This window comes from Diadema antillarum, unplaced genomic scaffold (assembly GCF_040938485.1).
Source record: "Diadema antillarum isolate AM-2024a unplaced genomic scaffold, OU_Dant_1.0 seq00000637_RagTag, whole genome shotgun sequence".
Taxonomy (NCBI): Eukaryota; Metazoa; Echinodermata; class Echinoidea; order Diadematoida; family Diadematidae; genus Diadema; species Diadema antillarum.
In genome coordinates this window covers 238,708-260,107 of record NW_027271554.1, presented here as the reverse complement: position 1 = coordinate 260,107, position 21,400 = coordinate 238,708, and the positions used below count along the sequence as shown (strand labels likewise).

At 36.4% G+C, this 21,400-nt stretch overlaps 1 protein-coding gene across 1 annotated transcript in view; it reads left to right on the top strand.

The window, feature by feature from the left end:
* The first annotated feature begins 5,303 nt into the window (after positions 1-5,303).
* Positions 5,304-21,400, top strand: part of LOC139736343 (uncharacterized) — a 30,787-nt gene continuing 14,690 nt past the window's right edge. The window contains exons 1-2 of the mRNA XM_071647099.1: positions 5,304-5,954; positions 8,514-8,562. Of these exons, the coding sequence (XP_071503200.1) occupies positions 5,686-5,954; positions 8,514-8,562 (318 nt within the window). The 5' untranslated portion in view covers positions 5,304-5,685. The remainder of the gene's footprint in view (positions 5,955-8,513; positions 8,563-21,400) is intronic.

The following is a 21,400-nucleotide window of genomic DNA, read 5'->3' as shown; positions in this document are numbered from 1 at the left end:
GTGATACTTGCAGGTTGAAAGAGCTTCACATCAGGGCGGATCTACAGGGGGGTTCGGGGTTTAAACCCCCTCCTTGGGCTGCCAGGTTAAAAAAAAAAAGAAAAAGAAAAAGGAAACAAAGCAGAAACAAACAACAAAATTAATCAATTACTTTAAGACCAAAATGAACATAAAGGCACTTTTCTCGTCTAGAAGTTGTCAATTTCATAACTGAAAATGCACAATTATAATAGATTTAGTGTATATCAAGATGGCAGTAGCCTCGCGTCCTCGAGTGTGTCCCGTGGAACATAACTTTAGTATACCCTACATTTTTCCTTTTCATTTATGCTTTCTAGTAATATAAGAATAATTTTTATTGCTCGAACAATGCGATTACGTTTTAAGTTTTGATGAATACATTTCAGACGAATGACAAAGTGAGAGTGGCTCGCTCGCTCTGTCCGTTATGCTTATAGAAAAATGAATAGTTTGCATAAGTTATGATCATAGTCCTTCGCAGTGATTTTTTTATTATGTTTAATTCCCTAGAAATTTGCTTTTAAATGCTCTATAAACGCGACTTTTGTACTCCGTTTTTACAAAAAGTCCCTATCGTGGGAGGGGGTATCCCCCTCCACACCTTACCCCCACCCCCCCCCCCCCCCCGCTCGGTCGCTTCGCTCCCTCTCCGATGATCTCACACCGTCACATGAATGTGCCCCCCTCGAGATTTTGCCCCTCCCCCCCCCCCCAATTATTTGGGGGAAAAAATAGAGCATGCAAGTATGCTTAAAATCGCAAGCTGGCAACCCTAAAAATGAAAAATCTCCCTACCCTCGCTCGGGCACGGTCGCTACACTCCCTCGCAATATCCAGCTCAGCCCCTGAAACCCCCTTCTTGGCAAAAAAAAAAAAAAAAAAAAAAAAAAAGCTAGATCCTCCCCTGCACATGATTATGATTATGGATATTTTCAGCCATATCAGAGAGTTGGCGTGTTTGAATAAAGTAGGCCTACTATGTGCAAAATGACGTCACTCCTATGAAGACATTTTGCAAATACAAGGTGTAGTGTACTTTGCAAAAAGATGTCACAAAGCATTTCTGAAATTGTACGCAGCTTTTGTGAAATGTAACAATTTTTAACACACAATTGTTGCGTCACAAAACAATTCTGACATCGCGCACTGCTACCGTCTCTCTAAAATGTAACAATTTCTGAGAAAAAAAAATCAATAGTGATGTCACAAAGCAATTTGAACAATGCGCGCTGCTCGTACCGTCATGTCTCTGAAAATATTTATGTACAGCTGTATCCATACGTAGTACAGTGTATGTTATTTCTTGTAAAGCAATATTGTGACATCATAAAGCAATTCTGACATCGCGCATTGCTCCGTACCGTCACGAAATGCAATCACAAAGCAGCCTGAAATCGTGCGCTGTCTACTAGAGTCCCTTCACCGCAGGACGGTATGCACCCTGTATGCGAGCAATGCTTAGGCAAGGATTTTTTTTTTTTTTTAATCCGTCGGTTCGCTCGCCCACATCTTTACTTCTGCATGTCTTTCTTCCTGTATTGTTTTTATTTTTTCATTTCATTGCGCTCAAATTCATAATAAAAGACGTTGTGATGGTGAAGTACATTATTTTCATATTATAACATCCTAATACAAAACTGCCTGTTGCCCCTTATTGTAAACGCCAATGTGTCGTAAGATTTTGTATTCAATTATGCCGGATAAAATGGTCTCAAGTGGCCACAATCAATGTCACAAACAAAAAAGATAAGTCAAATTCACTTGTTTTGTTTGAACTTGAAACAGTGTTACTTGAAATCATTTTGTTAGTATCAACACGTCAAATGAACACGTACAGCTCTGCCGTATCACTTCGACTGTAATAAATAACAATGGTGTTTTAATTTTCCTATAGTGTTTATGTAACAATGGTGCATGCTCCCTTTTTTGTGTATTTTTGTGTGAGTGTGTGTGCTATATTGGTCACAACCATTTGCGCAATTGAAAACTAGATTGATGTTATGAATACCTAACTTGTATATGGTCGTGTGGAATCAACTATTTGAAGTCAAGACAGTGCATTTGTCAAAAGTATTTGCCAACACAAAAAGATTAATAATACAATTGTTATACTAATCTACAAGCCTATACGAAAAGAAATTTTGCCCACTTTGATTTTGACATTCATGTTGTGCTTGACATGAATTATAGGCCTATAATGAAAAGGGCTCTTGTAAACAAGGATTACAGGGCGGATCCAGGAATTTCGTAAGGGGGGGGGGGGGGGGGGAGGGGGGGGCAACGAATTTTTGGTGCTACTTCCGGGTTTCATCTCTTCTTTTTTCTTCTTTTTATTTCTTTTGTTTTAACAAGAAGTAGAGAGGGTGCGCGCGCCCCGTGCGCCCCCTCAGAGTCTGGATCCGCCACTGGATTATGCCGGTAGCTTCACAATGAAAAGTATGGATATCGGGCCTACTTGGCTTGCATTTCGTGTCAGACTAAGAAATGCAGTACAAACATTTTTATTGATTGTAACCATCGCGTCAATTAGACTCAAGATGTATCATTTAATCACTCTCTGGTTATTTGATTTACATTAAAAAAAATAGAGAGAACCTGTTCATAGACGATATATTTAGCTAAAAACCTTTGTATCCTTTAAAAGTAATCGTTATAACAGCTTATGACAAGACTGCAAAAAATTCGATGTTTATTGAAAAGAAACATTTTTACCTTTTTCTAGTCGAATCATGTCCAAAAGTGGAAGCAAAAATGATGAAAGTTATTCACAAGTCAAACGAAGATATGTGAAGAGATTACGTCATCCCCCTTCCAATTATAAGTCCATGTGTTCCATGCAGCAGTATTAGTAAAATGCATCAGTGAAAGTTGGGGGAAAATCGGATAATCCGTTCAAAAGTTATGAATTTTTGACGTTTCTGTGCAGTCACTATAACGGATGTTAGTGAGAAGACTATACAGTACTATACAGTATATGACATTGTATGGTGTCACATAAGCGTGGCATGATGAAGGAAAATATAAAGATATTATAATTTCACAAAATATGACTTTTTTAAGTGCACATTTCCTCGACTTATCACCGTAAAAGTATTCCCCCTGCCTTCTGAAAGAGGCAAGTGTAATGAAATATTCTTTTATTCTGCGAGAAATGTGATAAAAATTGTGAATTTTCTTTATAATAGTTCTACACGTATGTGACATCACAAGCTCTTTAGTCTTCTCATCCAGTAGTGACTGAGCAGAAACTTAAGAAATACATAACTTCTGAATGGATTGTCCGATTTTCCTCAAACTTTCACTGACGTGTTCTATACTGATATTGCTGCATTCACTCAATCCACATGTCTCCCTGAAGGTGAATACTCTCTAAAAAAATCGAGTGAAAATTTTCACTCTAAAAAGAGTGAATACAAAAAAGAGTGAATTTCGAGTGAAATTGGAGTGAATTTTGAGTGAAAATGCTCATTTTCACTCATTCGGAGTGACGTCAGGGATCACTCGAAGATTTTGGAGTGATCCTGACGTCACTCCAAAATGAGTGAAAATTAGCATTTTCACTCAAAATTCACTCCAATTTCACTCGAAATTCACTCTTTTTTGTATTCACTCTTTTTAGAGTGAAAATTTTCACTCGATTTTTTTTTAGAGAGTAGGGTCCTTCAATTGGATTACTATATCATTACATGTGCCGCCCTCTCTTATTTGTGGAACTCCATACAACAGTTCTCGAAATTGCAAGAACTGAAAGGTTAAATAATGTTCAAAGATAGAATGTGAAATTAACGTCACAAATCTTCGTATCTTATAAAATTACACGTTTTCTTAACCATCCAGCTACAACTGGAATATTTCTGAGGTATATCATTTTCCATATCACCTTTCGAAGGAGCGGGACAAGTACCCTCCCAATATCTGCATGGGAAGACTCTACATGTATATTAAAGTTTGAGAACATTTTGAAAATATTGTCAGGTTTTACCCACACTTTAAATCACTGAGGGATTTCCACAGCTTTCATCATTCGTTGAATCTCCTCAATATAGTAATAATCATATTTTCTGGAATTTTCTTCTCAGTGATCGTACTGTGACACAATCTTAGAAAACAAATGTTCATTTCCCGTGATGGAGGATGCATGCTTTTTCTTAAAACCGGTTATTTACATACAGTATCCTGTATAAGTGTGAATAAGGATAAAATTCGTAAAAGGGAGATCTGATATTTGATTCCCGAATTCGCGGCGGCGCATAGGCCTACATCTCAAGCCAAGTTGTGTAGCCACGTAATGTCCCTGCTGAAATATTTGCAAACGAAAATGTAGGCAATGTCAGGGAGAGCGATAATGAAATAACTATTTAGACGATCGGGTGCGTTGATGATGATGATGATGATGATGATGATGATGATGATGATTATGATGATATAATGATGATAATAATGATGATGGTAGTGATAATAATAATAATAATAATAATAATAATAATAATAATAATAATAATAATAATTATGATAATAATAACAATAATAATAATAATAGTTTATAATGAAAATAGACATAGGCAGCCTTAATAAGGTAATGATTATTCGTAATAATGATGGTATCATTATCATCATCATCATCATCACGATAATAATGATAGGTACCCTACTTATCATCATTATACCACTATCTGAACATTGATAATGTTTATCTTGATCATTGCTACAATGAATTGGACATTTGATTTATTTCAGTTCCTTATATTTTTTATACTGTATTTTAAAAGTATCTTAATTGTCCGAGAGCTACGATAAAGAGCATAAGTCACTAGTGACTATATAGTGACTTATGCTCTCTATATGGTTTCTTATCTCTTTGCTTTGATACGGAGATGTCTAATCCCGTTGACCGGTAAACATTTCCAACAAAGGCGTACCCTTTTAACTGACGATTAGGGATCACCCCGTCTGTTAGATTGTGTGTGGATTTATCTGGCTTCATGTCAGAGCCCCATTGAATTACTACAGTGTTCTCGCTAAACTCTAGCGGCACTTGTTACTATGGACAACCAACACAGCTGTTGACAAGCCGCTTGTAAACAACGTCCCAGCATGCACCACGGAAGTTACACGGCGAACATACGCGCGTACACTCGATACGTGCAATACTGCACTGATATGATACTGACCCTACCTACTCACAGCGCGAGCCCAGCTAGCTAGCCGCGGGTACTCTCGGTGTGGGCGCTCTGGCATTGCACGCAGTGTGGCATATCATAAGAAGGTACCCACCCAAGAAACAGTAGGGAAGAACAGGCAACTCAACAAAAACAATCTCAAGAAACCTGCGTATTACCTCAAATAAGTTTAATAACTGAATGTATTAGGAAGTTCATTCCAACATATGAATTTGAAACCAGTGGAGATTACTGCTATCCCGCGAACATGACATTACAAGAAGAGGAACGTGTGCTTCGGAAACCAAGTTGTCCGAGGTCGTGCTGGCTGTGAGCTCCGAACGAGGCGAGGGAAGCCCTGCAAAGGGCGGAGGCGAGAATTGCTTTGCGGCTGTGGAACTGCACGGGACCCTGTCGGCTTGCGCGTCCATCGAGATCAGCTGCTGAAAATTTTGAAGTCCAGATTTTCTTTTGCTGAGTGGACGTATTGGTGAAAATATTCAAGATGACTGCGGTAACGAACGGCAAGAACATCTTTGTGTACCGGAATGGTGATGTCAACTTTCAGTGTAAAAGGATTGTCGTGAATCCAAGACAAGTGAAGAACTGGGACTCGTTCATCGAGCTCATGACAGCTCAGATAAAGGCCAAAAATGGTGGTGCGATCAGAAGAGTTTTCACGCCAACAGGCAGAACTAAAGTTACAGCTCTGGAAAAGATTGAAAACAACCACTTTTATGTCGCAGCTGGGGTAGAATCATTCAAAAGACACGAGTGAGTATTCTACTAACAGTAGAAATCTAGAGTGGTCTTAGTTTCTATTTTAAATTTGATTGGTTTGGTTACTTCTTAGGCAATGTCTATCCAGATCTGGTGAGTTTGATAAACTGTTCAGCAGGAATGAAAATCCATTGTAACTTTTGTGAAATAACATTTGTATCAATTACTCTGTATTAGATTGGCTTCAGTAAGGTGTGAAGTAGACAGAAAGATCTGTTTGTCCGGAGGAGTCTTTTATTTTTTGGACGTTATTGCTCTCCTCCGGAGGAGGGGATCCGTGAAGCCAGACGCAGTCTCCGTGGAACATTTCTCCAACGACCAGATACAGACTGATCTTTCGGTCAAGGTGTTAAGTTACTGTCACTGATCAGTGTCTGCAATTTGGAACCCTAAATCTATATGCTAGGCAGCCTATCGTATTATCAGTATAAATCTACTCTATATTCGTTGATATTGATAGCAAGTTACTCATTTTAAAGTTTAAGTTAAATGGCATTGAATTTAAGAAACTTAATACTAATAGCTGATGCTGCCTAAATTGCGAACCATGTTTGGAAAGAAGTAGAAGGGGAGAAGAGTACACACTTTCTCAATGCTGTTATTAAAAAAGGAAACCCACTTACTGTTTTATCAGTTCGAAGTATGAATATGGTGTTACAACGTGTTTAATTCAGTTTCAAAGTTTCATGCCTTCACAAACCAGTGTTCTCAGTGGTAATGGCATTCACAAAAAAGGATGTTTTGGCCTCTTAAGGTCTATCAAAATTCAATTAAAAAGAAACAAAAACAACATTCATCCCTGACATCATTTCTAAATGTTGCAGCTACCTGATAGTGATGACTTTGAGGGGAAAGAGTCCAGAATCCAACATGGAGTAGAATTTCAGTTTTAATAGATCTTTTCTTGTGTAAGTTGTGGAATTCTTTATCATGTGACTAAATCTTTTCTGCACATAACATTGTGCATTGAACCAAAGTACTGAATCGTGCAGATAACCCATACCTCATGCTTCAATTTTGGTGCTGTACATTGTCTACAAAATGTGGGATATTATCTAGATGTATTATTGTACAATGGCATTGTAGTTTGGATGAAGGGCAATTACCTGTACTGTATATACCTCTGAAACTCAACAAATTGAAAAACTCTGATTCACTCAATGTGTTTTTAATTGGCAACATACATAAATTTGTTGTTTTTTATCTCCCCGAATTCTTATCAGCATCTGCTATAGGAATTAAGTCTTAATCCTTTAATACTGTTAGTGTGATAAGGAATATTTGACAACCAAGAAAGGATGATGCCTTTTTAAAAGGAAATGATCATACAAAGTGTTCAATATGAAAATGCTAAAGAGAAAAATGTTTTGAAAGATACATTGTATTTTAAATATATTGTACATGTATTAGATGTTTTCAAGTGAAATCAGAGCTACAGATTCATGGGGAATCAGACATGTGCTGAGAAGGATGTACGTGTTCAACAGTACAATAGGCTACATACAGTGTACTGTGCATTGTACGTGTATGTACACCGAATCTCGGGAGTAGTTTGTATCATGTTCAGATGCCATGACATCCTTTGAAAGAATCCTTTAATACAGTGTAACAACTAGTCATTGTTTTTTAGTATTGCACATGTGTGTCACTTTCCCAGAAGTTATTATTCATCATGTATTGTGACAAAAAAAAAACAACAAAATTGGAAATGATTCAGTATCATGATTTGCAATTTATGGTGTTTTTGTTTTGCTTTGTTCAAAGATTTGTTGTTGTTTTTTCTCTCAAAGATGTGTCATCAAGGTCCATTTCCAGTTTGAGTGTGATCCATGTACACATGTTATTTCCTAGGAGTCATAAATGTCACAGTGAACAAAAAAGATGACATAAATGTATGCTTCATGTGCAGAGTATGGGTTAAAGGAATGTTGTTACCATGAGTTTTGGATCTCATCATAGTTAACCTGTTGAGGACGAGTCAGGAGTATACTCTGTCAAGCGTCTGTGGAAATGCGTGTTGTAGCAAAATCTGTCCATCCTCAAGGGTTTACAACCACCGAGTTCAGTGTTGCAAAAGTAAAGATGAATTTCATGAGTATACCCAGATTTGTACGTTGAAAGCCTGTAATTTACTTTGCAATTGCCCTGTGATGCTGAAAGAATTCTCTGAGCAATAAATCACTTTCAAAATTCTTTGGAAATACAGTTAATCAAATATATTGGTACTACTGAAGAGATCTTCCCAGTTTAATAGCTAATATGCTATATTCACACTCTGTTGAGATTTCCAGAATTGGTATTCCAAATTCGAAGCAATTTTGAGACTGTCATGTAGTAGATTATCAAGTTACCCAAGAGAGTTATAGCCACCACAGTACCTTTCTATGTTTAAATACCGGTAAGATTGTATGTGTTCTGCCTCAGTTTATTAACCGAATTGTAAAAAGGATGGAAAATGAATGAGTTTAAGAGAAATGAGTGAACATTTGCCAAAAAGTCTGCAGGTTTTCCTTCTAACAATATGTTATACAATGTACCCTGTTTATGTTTCAGATATAACAAGATATCAGGTATAACAAATCACAGATCAAGAACAATAAAGGTAAGTTCACATACTTTAATAATTTGACAATTTCACTTTTGGAACAGATTTATCATGAATGTGGTGAATGACTGTGGGAAACAGGCTCTTAAAATGCAAAAGTTTTAAAAAAATATTAGGGTTGATACAGAATCCTCCGTGTTGTACTTTGCATGAAATTTGACTTGCATGTTTTTAGTAGAAACTGCCTTTTTGGCAATTGACTATGAAAGGTACACATGATGCAAAATATTTCCAGTCAACTTCATCGTTATTACCTACAATCTTATAGTATAGAGCTCTCAAAATAAAAAGTGGAGTCACTTTATAAATGCAAGAAAACAATGTGATTGTGATAACATTGTTTGAGAATATGAAAATGAACCATTTCCCTGTATTCCACAGTGAAATATCATGCTTAATTGGTAATTTCCCAGAAATTGTTTTCTTCTTTTGAACTTGATTCCTGTAGAGGACAATGATTGATGACGTGGTATTTGCATTCTCATTGTTAAACTCCAACAATGGGTTTGCTCACTTCTTTCAAATTTCATATTCCAAATTGCACTTGGAGCTTGATGCAAATGATGTTCTTTAAATTCACATTGACAGCTCCTGACTAAAGTGTGAATGTGATACAAATGTAAAAAGTACATTGTGTAGCAGAATTAACACAGTTCTTTCCCTTGCCTCCAAATGATATGAATTTAACATATCAAAACCTACATGGTACACTGTAAAAGAAGGTACAGACATATAACTTTCCACAAATGTGATGTGCTGAAAAGATCCATAAGAACAGAAGGGGATTTGTGCTACAGTAGGAAAATACAGTGAAAAATATTCAGGAGCATGCACTGTCAGTGGCAGATCGAGAGGGGGAGCAACCGGCACACGGCCCCCTTTATTTTTCATTAAAAACAGAAGGATGAAAAGAAAAAAGTGAAATGAAACCTGGAAGAGGTTCCAGAAATATTAGTTGCCTCCCCCCCCCCCCCCCCCCCCTTTACAGAATTCCTGGATCCGCTCCTGATTGCGATTCAAAGTTTGTATGCAGCACTAAAAATCTCTTGGTCAATGTTCTACTCTGTCCCAGAGGGAAATGGTTGAAGAAATAAACCAAAAAACAAACACACAAACAAACAGTTGGAAATAAAGAAAAAAGGGATGAAGGCAGGGGCAGATTGTGCCCAGCAACCCTGCAATACAGAAATAGTAAATACTATGTACATGCCTGTACAAAGTACAAATTGTACATTTTGTATAATACACATACAATGTACCTGTACAGTTGCAATCTGAGAAAGAATTCTCTTGAAACTACACTGTAAATTTTTTTTTCAAAGCTTGTGAATTTCAAAGCTTCTGAGTTTTTCACCTTAGAATCTAAGCTGTAGCTGGTAGAATGGATGCTGTTCCTTGGTATTTATTGTACCTGACAGGTGTTACACTGTACCACAGTGATTACGATGGCTGCATGCGTCTTCTGGACCTTTGCATTCTGTATGACATCAAACTGAAAGCCGCTGATGTCTTTCTGTCTTCTGGTGTTTTCAAGCACAGTTGATAAGGTGGTAGAAAGGAAACAGTCTTTAGGAGATGCTTTTCGAAGTGGATGCTGAATTGGTTACTGTGCAATCAAGAAGAGGCTTGTGAAAGGGGATGCTTTATTGGCTTTGAATACTGTGCAAATTTAGTAGACACTTCACAGTGGATGTTGAATTGGTTACTGTGCAAATTGCCGAAGGGTTACATGGAGCAGAAAGGAGTGCAGTTTGTTTTGCGTATTTGCAACTGTTTGACAGACCAATCATTCTTCTTGCTGTTTGCAGATTAAAGAGGATTTCTACATTTGTGTACAATATACACAACATGAGTGAGCCTTTTTCAAACAGGAGTGTACAAGCTTTCATTTTTTTTTTCCATTTTGTGTATGATGGATCTTGGGTACAAATATGCAGTATTAAGGTATTTTCAATAAAAAGTACCTTTCAAAAGAATTTTGATGAAAATTCATGACAAATAAGATGAGCTCAAATGCATTTTTTTTTTTTACCTTTAAGTTTTGATGTGTCTGAACCTTACCACGAAAGTTTGATAGACATTGTCAAATTCACTGTCATCACAAGAAAAGAGAAGAATTAATCAATGTCAAATCATGGGAGTACTATCAGAGTAGACATCGATGATTCAGGACAGTGCATTTTTATGGGTTCATGATACTTCCATTGTGAATCCACATTGGGCTTGGACTGGCAGAACTCTCCCAAGAGTACACTGTAAAAGCGCTACACCCACTGTTTTAACACCATACAAGTTCATGACTGGGTCTATCACTTGAGAGGGAGAGAATCATGTTTTAAAGTGCATTTCCAATGGTGTTTATTAGGAGCGTGGTTTGAAACAGGATTCTTGGGGTTGGTGCATTTACAGTATCTGACCATCATGTAGATTTGAGTGTTGTCACTGCACAGCTGCTTTGTGCCGTTTGACCCGGAAAGTAGGTACACTTGTAATCTGAGGCACATGTATGCTTTTTTGTAAGCGATGGGCGTGTATTTAAAATACTAGCAGTTGACTTCGGAAGTTCAGAGACATAAACATGTTCCTAAACAGCATTGCGTTATACTCGCAGAAGAGCAATCATGGTCTCAAACACATTTCAAATCATCCTTTTTTTTTTTCTTTTATAATTGCTAAAATTTCTAAACCCTGTTGAAAACACAAAATTGCATTAAAATTTTTCTATTTCCTGAATGTGCATCAAATGTGATTAGGATCCCAGTTACACTGTATGCCCCAGAAAATTATGTTCCTCATGTTGAACACTTGTCCCACTTAAGAATCTCTCACATCACAATGTTTGCACATTAAATAGTGTTTGGACTCACTTGTGAACGATCAACATTAAATGCTCTTCAAAGTTACTCTTGAAGGGGAACTTGGCAAATACTGTAACTAGCCCAACATTTACCTGTACAGTATGGTGTTTTCCCATTATAATTCCTTCTTTTGTTAATAGGGAGTATCAAAAAGGAGAGTGTTTGCAGGTACAACATATATTGTGTACTTGACTGAATGGGTACGTGTATCCACAAACTTGTACAAAGTATTCTTTCAAAGTCATAGACCGTGATACATATTTGCAAGCAGCGTCTTTTATGGTTGCCTGGTAACATGTCAACAAGATCGCCTCACAGGTCCACTGCAGGGTGGCAGTCCATATTTACAGAGCCTGTCAACACATCACAGGGAAAAAAAAAATAAGAGGCCCTTTGTGTGTGTGTGTGTGTGTGTGTGTATATTTGCATGCCCTTGACTGGAATCATCTTTAATGCCTCCGTTAAGATAAGAGTCCAAAAGAGTGGTCACATCAAAGTTCAGATCTTTGTAAAGTTTCATGGTAGATTTGACCTCCACTCAATATCACTACCATTTATTTATTTGTTTCTTACCATGGTGAATTCATTTTCTTTTCTTTCTTTTTTTTTTTGCTTTAAAGAGCTGCTCAGACATTTTGTAATGAATAAATCCAATATTTGTGGAAGGCAGTGTATGCACTTTATTTCATACAAGACCTTTGGACTTGATTTTGATGCAAGAAATTGATTGGAGTTGCTTTAATAGCAGTGATTGTATGTGGAGGACCCTTTCAGTTTAGACAGGACGAAAAACAATAGAAACAACAAGTCTTGTGTGCAGTTCTGACTGTTCAAATTGTTTGACACGTCTTCAACATGTGATTAGATTTTACATACAGTTGTAGGAGAATTCATTATCAAGTGTGGAGGTACAGTCTGTAGGAGAATTCATTATGTGGAGGTATCAGGTAAAGAAATGGCAAAGCTGCACAAAATCTGTACCAAGTAGTGAGTCATTCTTTTTTTAATTTGGCATAACACAAATCATTCCCAATCTATTTGTATACATCATCCAGTATTTGGTATCTATACTGGTAGTTACATGTATTTTGATCAAGGCACTAGGCTTGGTGTAAGCCAATATTACTGAAAGTTGCACGTAAAGTTGTGCAGGTCTGTGCTCGTAAAATGTATTTTTAGCGTTTGCTCCAGAAATAAACCTTTACTACATATACATGCAAAAACTTTATTAACATTTAATTTAGTGGCAGGGTTCCCAGCCAATCAGGGAAATCAGGCAAAATTATTTTACTTTTTTTCCAGTCAGGGAAAAGTCAGGGAATTTGATAAAACTGCCTCAAATCAGGGGAAAAGTCAGGGAATTTTGATTAGCCCATAAATCAAAAGTAACTGTCAGTCAGACTCTGTTATATTTTGTTGCATATCGAAACAATATCCATTGGATGACCAGTGCTTTATACTGCAAATAGTTCACTGCAACAACATAGAAGACATGTTAAACTGGAAATGGGTGGAAATAATTATCACAACTGGAATTTTGAGACTTCATCAGGGAAAAATCAGGGAAAAATCAGGGAATTTCGTTTTCTTGAAATGATGGGAACCCTGAGTGATTTTCATTTGAAGCACCATAGAGTGTACAAAGGATTCAAGTTTCTGCTTGATGTGCCAGAGCATTTAAAGTCCAAATAGTATAGGTCCTGCTATGTGTCGTCAGTTTAGAATCAGAAGGGCACTATTACATTTGTACATGTGTACATTCTAAGATTTGAACATTAAGTAGAAACAAAACCATTAATTTTCGTGAAATAGTTTACTTTAATAATCAAAAGTACTAGAGTCATCAGCATTGTTCCAAATATCAGGTAGAATAGCGCCCTTGTGGTTTTGGCTTTTAACATTTCACTGAAAGTGAAAAGTAGTTAAAAATTGACATAATAATGTAGAGGAGATCAAGCTGAACAATGTGGTACCAATACCTCAATATTCCCCAATTTTTTATTTACTATACCCTTTTGGTTCTCAGCCAACAATATGGAACAATGCAGCACTGTCGTCTTGTAAAAAAAGAAGAAGGTGTCAATGATAATGATAAAAAAAAACAAGAGAAAGAAATGGGGCACCTCTATAAAAGAAAAAGAAAAAAAAAGTGTAATTAATCAGACTGTGTTAAATATCATAGTGTTGAAGTCTCGTTCATAAAATTGTGTTTGGATATAAATGTAATCGACATGATATCTTTGCATTTAGCCATGCTCTAAAATGTACCCTAATTGCAATAGCTTTATCCTGAAAACTTACTTGGCCTGTCATGTACAACGTACATGTATCAAATTAGAATTTTGCCTTTTGGTGCTACAAATGTACTTGAGCAGTACACATGGTTGGTTAAATTTGCAGTGTTGCACAGAACTGGCAGGACTCCATATAATGTGTAATACATGTACAATGTACACTGTAGTGTTGAAAGCACTGTTATTAGATTAGGGGTACAGTGTAGTTGAAACCATGTTTTATGAGACTGAGTAGAAAAGATGCAGGATGGTTAGGAGACAGTTTCCATGGTAACATTCTGTGTGCGCAGATATGTAGTGATAATAAAATTTGCTGATATCTCAACTGTAGGCTGCTTGTCAGGTGAAATAAGTCTATATATACTGTTAGGTTTGTGGCAAATGGCTGAGCCAGTACATCATAGAACATGTATTGTCTGACAGCGAGCTACTTTAGTTGTTTATGACTGTATGAAATCGTACATGCTCAGTAAAGCAGGTTACGATTTGGTATCTTTTCACATTTGTTGAGATATTGATGTTGAATGATGATTGAATTGCATGCATATTCAGTGTAATTTCTTTGTAACCAATGATATAATAAACCATCCCTAAAGGTATCTTTTACTGTCTGTAGATCTGCTAGAAAATCTGTTTTATTTCTTTCTTCTAAAATAAAGTGAAAAATCAGCCCTTACAATCCTCCATATACAGTATGGCAAACCGGTGCGTGATTTCAAGATTCATTTCCTGACACCAAACTACCACCATGTGTGCAGGTCCCTATCCTACCGACCACGCTTTGCGGATCAGTGTTTGTTGCTAGGGACGTGGACTGCGGTCGCCGGGGATTAATTGATTTTCATCCCCTGTCCCCACCAATTTGTGTTCGCCCATTGTTGCCCCATCTCCCTGGCTTTATGCCCCGGAGATTGGGCCTATAGTGGTCCCCCTCTTTCGCACCATTGTTATCCCATTGATTTAAAAAAGCAGGGATCCTCTATGGAAGGGGCATGGCAAAGGATGGGCACAAATAACTTTCTGTTTTTGTTGTTGTTGTTGTTTTTTATTGATGAGATTGGAAAAATCTCTCAATGAACTCAGTCCATGTGTGCGTTGTATTGCTGTTTCCAAGGAATTGATATGAATGGCAGCTGCTGTGCACAGACATGTACAATAATTATAGACGTACACTGTATGGTAGCAGCAGCATACAACCTGTTCTTTTTGCAGCCATTTGCACATGTGCATGTACACATTTGTGTATTATTGCATCTTATTAAAGCACATTCCAAGATCATAACTTGAAAGATAAGCTGATCATCAGCTACATAGTATGGACTAGCTATTAGGGCTCTTCTGTTCTGCAGACAAAGTCCTGGGTATAATTCAATAAAAAATACCAAGCCAGCAAATTTACCAAGCAAACAAATTTGCCAATTGCAAAAGTGTCAACCTTCAGTTTGACTCAACCTACCATGGTAAACTTGTTGTATTACTACTGTAAATCTGCAATGTTGATGGGCAAGTCCAAGATAACACGCACGTTACGTATGGGACATTCAGAGACTTTTATGACCTGAAAAATAGTGTTAATGGCCTTTGATCATATTGAACTTCATCATGGTGATTGATATCTAGGAGAAGTATAATCTTGTAAAAAATTGAGAAAAATTACCTTGACAATTATATTCTAGAAGAGAAAATATGTGCCGTTACGTATGGGACCAGAAAAATTTTGTTTTTTTGAACATTTTTTTCAACCTCAAAACTCTCTGAAAGTATATCATTCTACAACTTGTAACTTACTGTGATGAAAGTCACAACACTCAAGATTATCACAGGTAAGTTTCATGTCATCAGGCAAAAAGCTCTAATTACAGGTTCTAATTAAAGACAGACATGACGTGTTACGTATGGGACAGTTACGTATGGGACAGTTTGTCCCCCATTCATTTAGTGTGTGAAGAACCATGTTTATGGGTATTTTGCATAATCATTGAAGTAGAATCAGTTGAAACTACTCAAATACTGATCCAGATTGTCAAGGAAACAATATTCCCCAAATATTCACCATCATAATCATATTCAATCATATTTTTATATCTTTATGACCAACCTGGGTATGCATGCCCTTTGTCCCCCATTCGTTAAGTGTGTGGAGAAGCATGTTTATGGGTATTTTGCAAAATAATTTTGCAAAATACCCATAAACAAATTTTTGTATAATTATTGAGGTGGAATCAGTTGAAATTACTCAAATACTGATCCAGATTGACAAGGGAACAATATTCCCCAGATATTTACCATCATAATCACATTCAATCATATTCTATATTTTTTATGACCAACCTGAGTATGTATGCCCTATTTTTATCAGGATAGTTACTACTGAAAAATTGAATACCTGGTAGTTTAAAGTGTTTACTTCCATTGATGAAGGGCAGTTTGCCATTTAGTTTCAATAAAAAACAACTTGACACAAGAAATATTAAGTTTAATAAATAAGCAATACCTGCTGCGTGGAACCCCAGTGATCGAGTAGACGATGATGTCTGTCTAGCAGTCAGGTCATTGATTCGAGTCACACCTCAGTATGTATACCCATGAATTTTGTTGTGGCTACTACTGGAAACTGAATAAGGACAATTTGTGTATAACTTGCAATAAAAAAAAAAAATCATTTTACATTTTATCTTTTTTTCTATATATATCGCAACCATTTCAAATTGGATCTCCATCACATAAACTTTGAATTCCTCTAGTCTTAGGATTTTATGCTCCTAAGTAATTCATATAATTGGTTTCCAATCATCTCTTTAAATGTTGAAAACTGAATCCCCATTTCTACAAAAAACTATACCATCCCTTTAATGCTGATTTTTCATTGTGTATTTTGCCATTTTCCCCTCCCCCTTTCTGAAAATTGTTCAGTCAAGTTCATGTATTGTTTCAAGTGTCTATAACTCAAAAAGTAGCTACAATGTTGGGATGCTTTCTTCAGGATGATTGACCATTTGTGTACTGAGAGACCTTCCCAGCTAGCTACATGCATTCACATGCAATATGTATGAGGATGTCCCATACGTAACGCATTTGTCCCACACGTAACATTATTTCAATGCCTAATAAACAATATTTCTTTTACTTTTTTTTCTTTTTTCTCTGGTATTTAATTTCTCTAAACAATAAATTAGAACTTTCCAAAAGGGCATTAAAATAACCTTAGCAATTTCAGAATAAACCTAAAAAAATGACCTCATTTTGTTACGTATGGGACATCTCATGATAGGACACGAGCTAATTTGCATAATCATTTGCATAATCCCTAAATTTTCATACCAAGTTAAACTATGTGATGAACTTCTTATGTCCACATATTAATCAAATATTATTTGCTTTCCTTTGAATTAATATGAATTTTCATAAATGTCCCATACGTAACGCTGTGTTTCACATTTATGCAAATGAAGCCCTTGAAATTTGCATAAATTTACATAATATCATTTTTTCCTCCACGGAAATCAAAACTTCAACTCATAAGCTTCAAAATGATACCAAACATGTCAATATTGAGCAAAGATGAAATTTTGCCTTCTGAGGGGACCTTATCTTGGACTTGCCCTGTAAACAATAGATGCTTACCATAGCAACCACTTGAGCCATAGCCTTAGCCATTCAAGGTTTTAGTAGTTTTGTTTATACCTATTGTTTTGAGAGCTGTAATTATTGTAAGATGTAATTATGAAATTAGACACCAACCTTGACATATACAGGTAGTAATATTCAAGCATATTTTTGTGTGAGGAGAGAACTTTCATGATAGAAATGTATGGGAGTGTTTGATCTCATCTTCTCCAATTTGATCTGTAACTTTCATTTTATTTTTCTGTCTAGTGACCAGGATGTTACTAAAAGCCCCTTGCTAACATTTATATATATATAAAAAAGTTTTTATTAAAAATTGTTTCTAGGATATACAGTACCGTCACCATGACGATTTATTGAGGAAACTAGTGATATCGCTCTACATGTATATTTGCAGTATTGTACTTGTATTGCAAATGTTTTAAACCGTACATTGTGTAGGGTGTTTGTGATACAACTGAACTATATCAAATTTGATAATTTGAACATTTTTGTAATCACTGCTCCAAATGTTAAATTGTGGCTTTATTGTAGAAGGGACTGATATTTGTATTAGATTTATAGATGCCCTGAACTACTGTGTGATACAGCAACAGCGCAATAATTATTTGTATACTGAGTCTCTTTGAGATTATGATAAATGTAGGACATCCTGTAATTGTTCCTTGTTATCATATTTTCTCTGCATTGTCTATGAATCATCAAAAACACATTTTATGATGCATTAATCCTCTGATGATACATGTTCATGTGCTGTTTATAATCATGGGTACAATGTGTACAAAATTGATAGTTTGTACCAGTAATTTTTAGAAAGATGGCCTACCAGTACACATAAACAAACACTCTGTCAAATTTTTCCTTTCAGTCATTTTGACTATACATGTACATTGTTTAATTATTTGCTTAAATTGCAAATGTTTGCTTGATTCCTTATAAATACTAGCAGTAATACAGGTCTATAGTAAGGAAAACAAAACAGCAACTAAAAGTTACTATTGTCTTTGATGTATACATTCACAACAGCTTCAACACATTATGTACATGTAGCATGCCATCTTTGATAACAATTGTATAGAAATATAACTTTAGTGATATTTGTCATGCCTTGAGCTACACTATATGCTGGATACAATGTACAAATTGAGGCACTTACATGTAACAACTGTACTATGCCATTTGACTGTAACTGTATGAATGCTGAGAAAAAGAAAAAAAAAAGAAATTTTGAATAGAATGATTATTGATTTATCTGCCACAGATGGGAGAAATATTGACTTTGTGTACAATGCGTATGATGATAAATGATATCCTCGTGGTAAAACGCAAGGCACGTTGTGAGTGTCCTCGGCATAAAAATCAATACCTCGTCAATTAAGGGGGGAAGATTTTGATTATAAACCCATACATCAATGCCTTTCAATGGCATGTGAATTATTCATGGGATGCGGTGGTGGTTTCTTTTTCTGGTTGAGGTTTAATTTACATTATGTGTGGGTACAATATAACACAGCCTTCATTGAATTCTTACAGTACTACTGTATAGGTACATGATCCATGCTGCATCCATTCTACTGTGACAAGTTATGTTTGCAGATAAAGGTAGCTAAAGCCCCATTTGCCCATGATAAACAAATCCTTCAATATTACAAAGCAAAAATAGAAAGGAAGAAAAAAAAAAGCTCCTGGATCCAGATGGTGATCTGAATCACTACCAAAATATATTCATCTGTTCCTTGGGTCATTATCAACCTTTTCTGTAAATTTCATACAAATCCACGACAACTCTTATTTTTGTATTTATTTTTATTTTTTTATACAAGCAGACGAAGAAACTTAATGCAGGCAGAAACATTTGAACCTCCTTGATGGAGGTAATGAATTGTTTAAAAAAAAAAATTATGCAAAAATGCAAGAGCAAACCACAGAATGTGTTTCTAGAATCTGATGGGTTTATAAACTTCTCAACTTCAGGCATTTACTGCAAGACAATCAAAAACTCTGTTTGTAGGTATTAACAGCAGATAAGACTGAAAAGAAAAGAGAAAACCATAGAAATGGGAAAACAGTATCTTAAAAAATAATGATGATACATTGTTTGTGCATTATAAAACACTGGATGATGCATATATTCTTCCATAGATTGAGTTAATTTGTAGATATATCTGGAAATTAACTCAATCTATGCAGGTCACAATATGTATTTTATGCTGCTTGGCAAACAGCATGAGTGGCCAATCTGCACTGTAATTGCCATCAGCCATCTGGTGTGCAATAGTGTACATTGTACTATACATTATGTACAGTGTATGTACAGCCTGTATGTAGAATTTATTCAGATTTGACCCGTAAAATCAACGATGTGGCAAAGATCCATGGAGGATATCATAGATTAAGATTAAGAAGTGACAAATCGTGTCATGTGTTTGATATCTTGAATTCTATGCTGAGAAAATGAGTTGAATTGAAATGAATGTGTGTACATGTACATGAACTTTGCCCTTCCAGTCTGAAGTGTCAGCATAATGCAGGCAATATTGTGCATAGTACACATTGTATTTTCCTCCAATTTTTCTTTTTTCATGTACTGTTTATTTTTTTTTTTCTCCTGCAGTTCACAATATCCCCCCTGCATAATATCAGGGTTGGGAGTCTTTTCAGTTTAAAGGGGTGGTACAGTTTCGGTTGAGATGGGGTTTGAGGTCTCCAATGTTTTTTGATGATGATTTTTTTTTTTTTTAGATAATGACAAAACTCTTATGAAATATGAAAGAGCATGTAATTCTAAGAGGAATTCAATGTTTATTTAATGAAAATTTGTTTTGTAATGGCTTTCTATCCAAAACCAAGAGATCCTAATAAAAGTTGGGACCACCTCTTATTAGGACTGCTTTGTTTTACTTTATTTTTTTTTTAAACTATGTATATCTCAGCAATTTCAAAACCAATTCTCATCAAATAAACTTTGAATTTCTTTTAGAATTGTATGCTTTTTAACATTTCGTAAAGTGTTTTTTTACATACAGTATCTTGCAAAAAGTTAAAAGCTGAATTTTCACCTCAACCAATACTGTACCATCCCTTTAATCAAATGTCCTCGAGGAGATAATTATATCGAAAGTCTTTTATAGTTCATGTAATGACTGGTGCTCCCTTGAATTGCAAGTCGTGAGGCGGGCTGTCGATATCAAGATTCGGAGCCGGGCATTGGATTGCACTCTGTGTACGCCGGCCGTGACTTACCAAACAATGGGGTGAAACCTGTCGCCATGGCGATGATAATAAACATGCAGGAGTGCCACTGCAGAATATATAAGGAATCCCGTAGCAGGTGGGAAGTGTAGAGCATCCATTATCTGGTTTCGCGGCAGATGAATAGAGAATTTTCTTACTTTTCTTTTTTTTTTTTTGTATCTACCGTCAGCCCTCATGCCGTGGCCATTCTGTATTAAATGCTCCTGTGCTCCAGTCAGCAAGAGGCACAAATGAGCAGCTCACCTCTTTGGTTTACACCCCAGTTTGGGCAGCTATTCATATTGCTATTATCATCGTCCATTTGATGGCAGGTGATTTTCTGTATGAACAGAGACGCCCCAAGTGCTCTCTAGCTATTAATAGTGTCTCCATGTCAATAGCTTCAATGTGACAGATATTCAAGTAGTGTCAACTTGCTCTTTCTAATCCTTCCCTGTCCCCCTTTCTACGCTACCCCAGTTTCTCCCCACCCCACCCTTACCCCTTCCCCATCCACCCTCACCCCTTCCCCACCCACTTGTCCGTTCGTACAACTGGGAAACGTCAACTTTCAGTACCATCTGTCTTTTGCAAAGTCCCGGAGGAAATGAAATAGATGGGAAGTTTATAATGAGCCTTTCACACTAACCGGTAGAACGGGAGAGGGATATAATTGGCAATTTATCGTTGGTGTCGTGCGGGTGTGATAAACTTTCTAGTTCTGCTCTAATTGCCGTTGGATGAGAGAGAAGAGATGGATAGAAAAAATGAGAGAAAAACCGGCCGAGTACTTAGCTCTCATTAGGGCAGAGAAGTGACTGC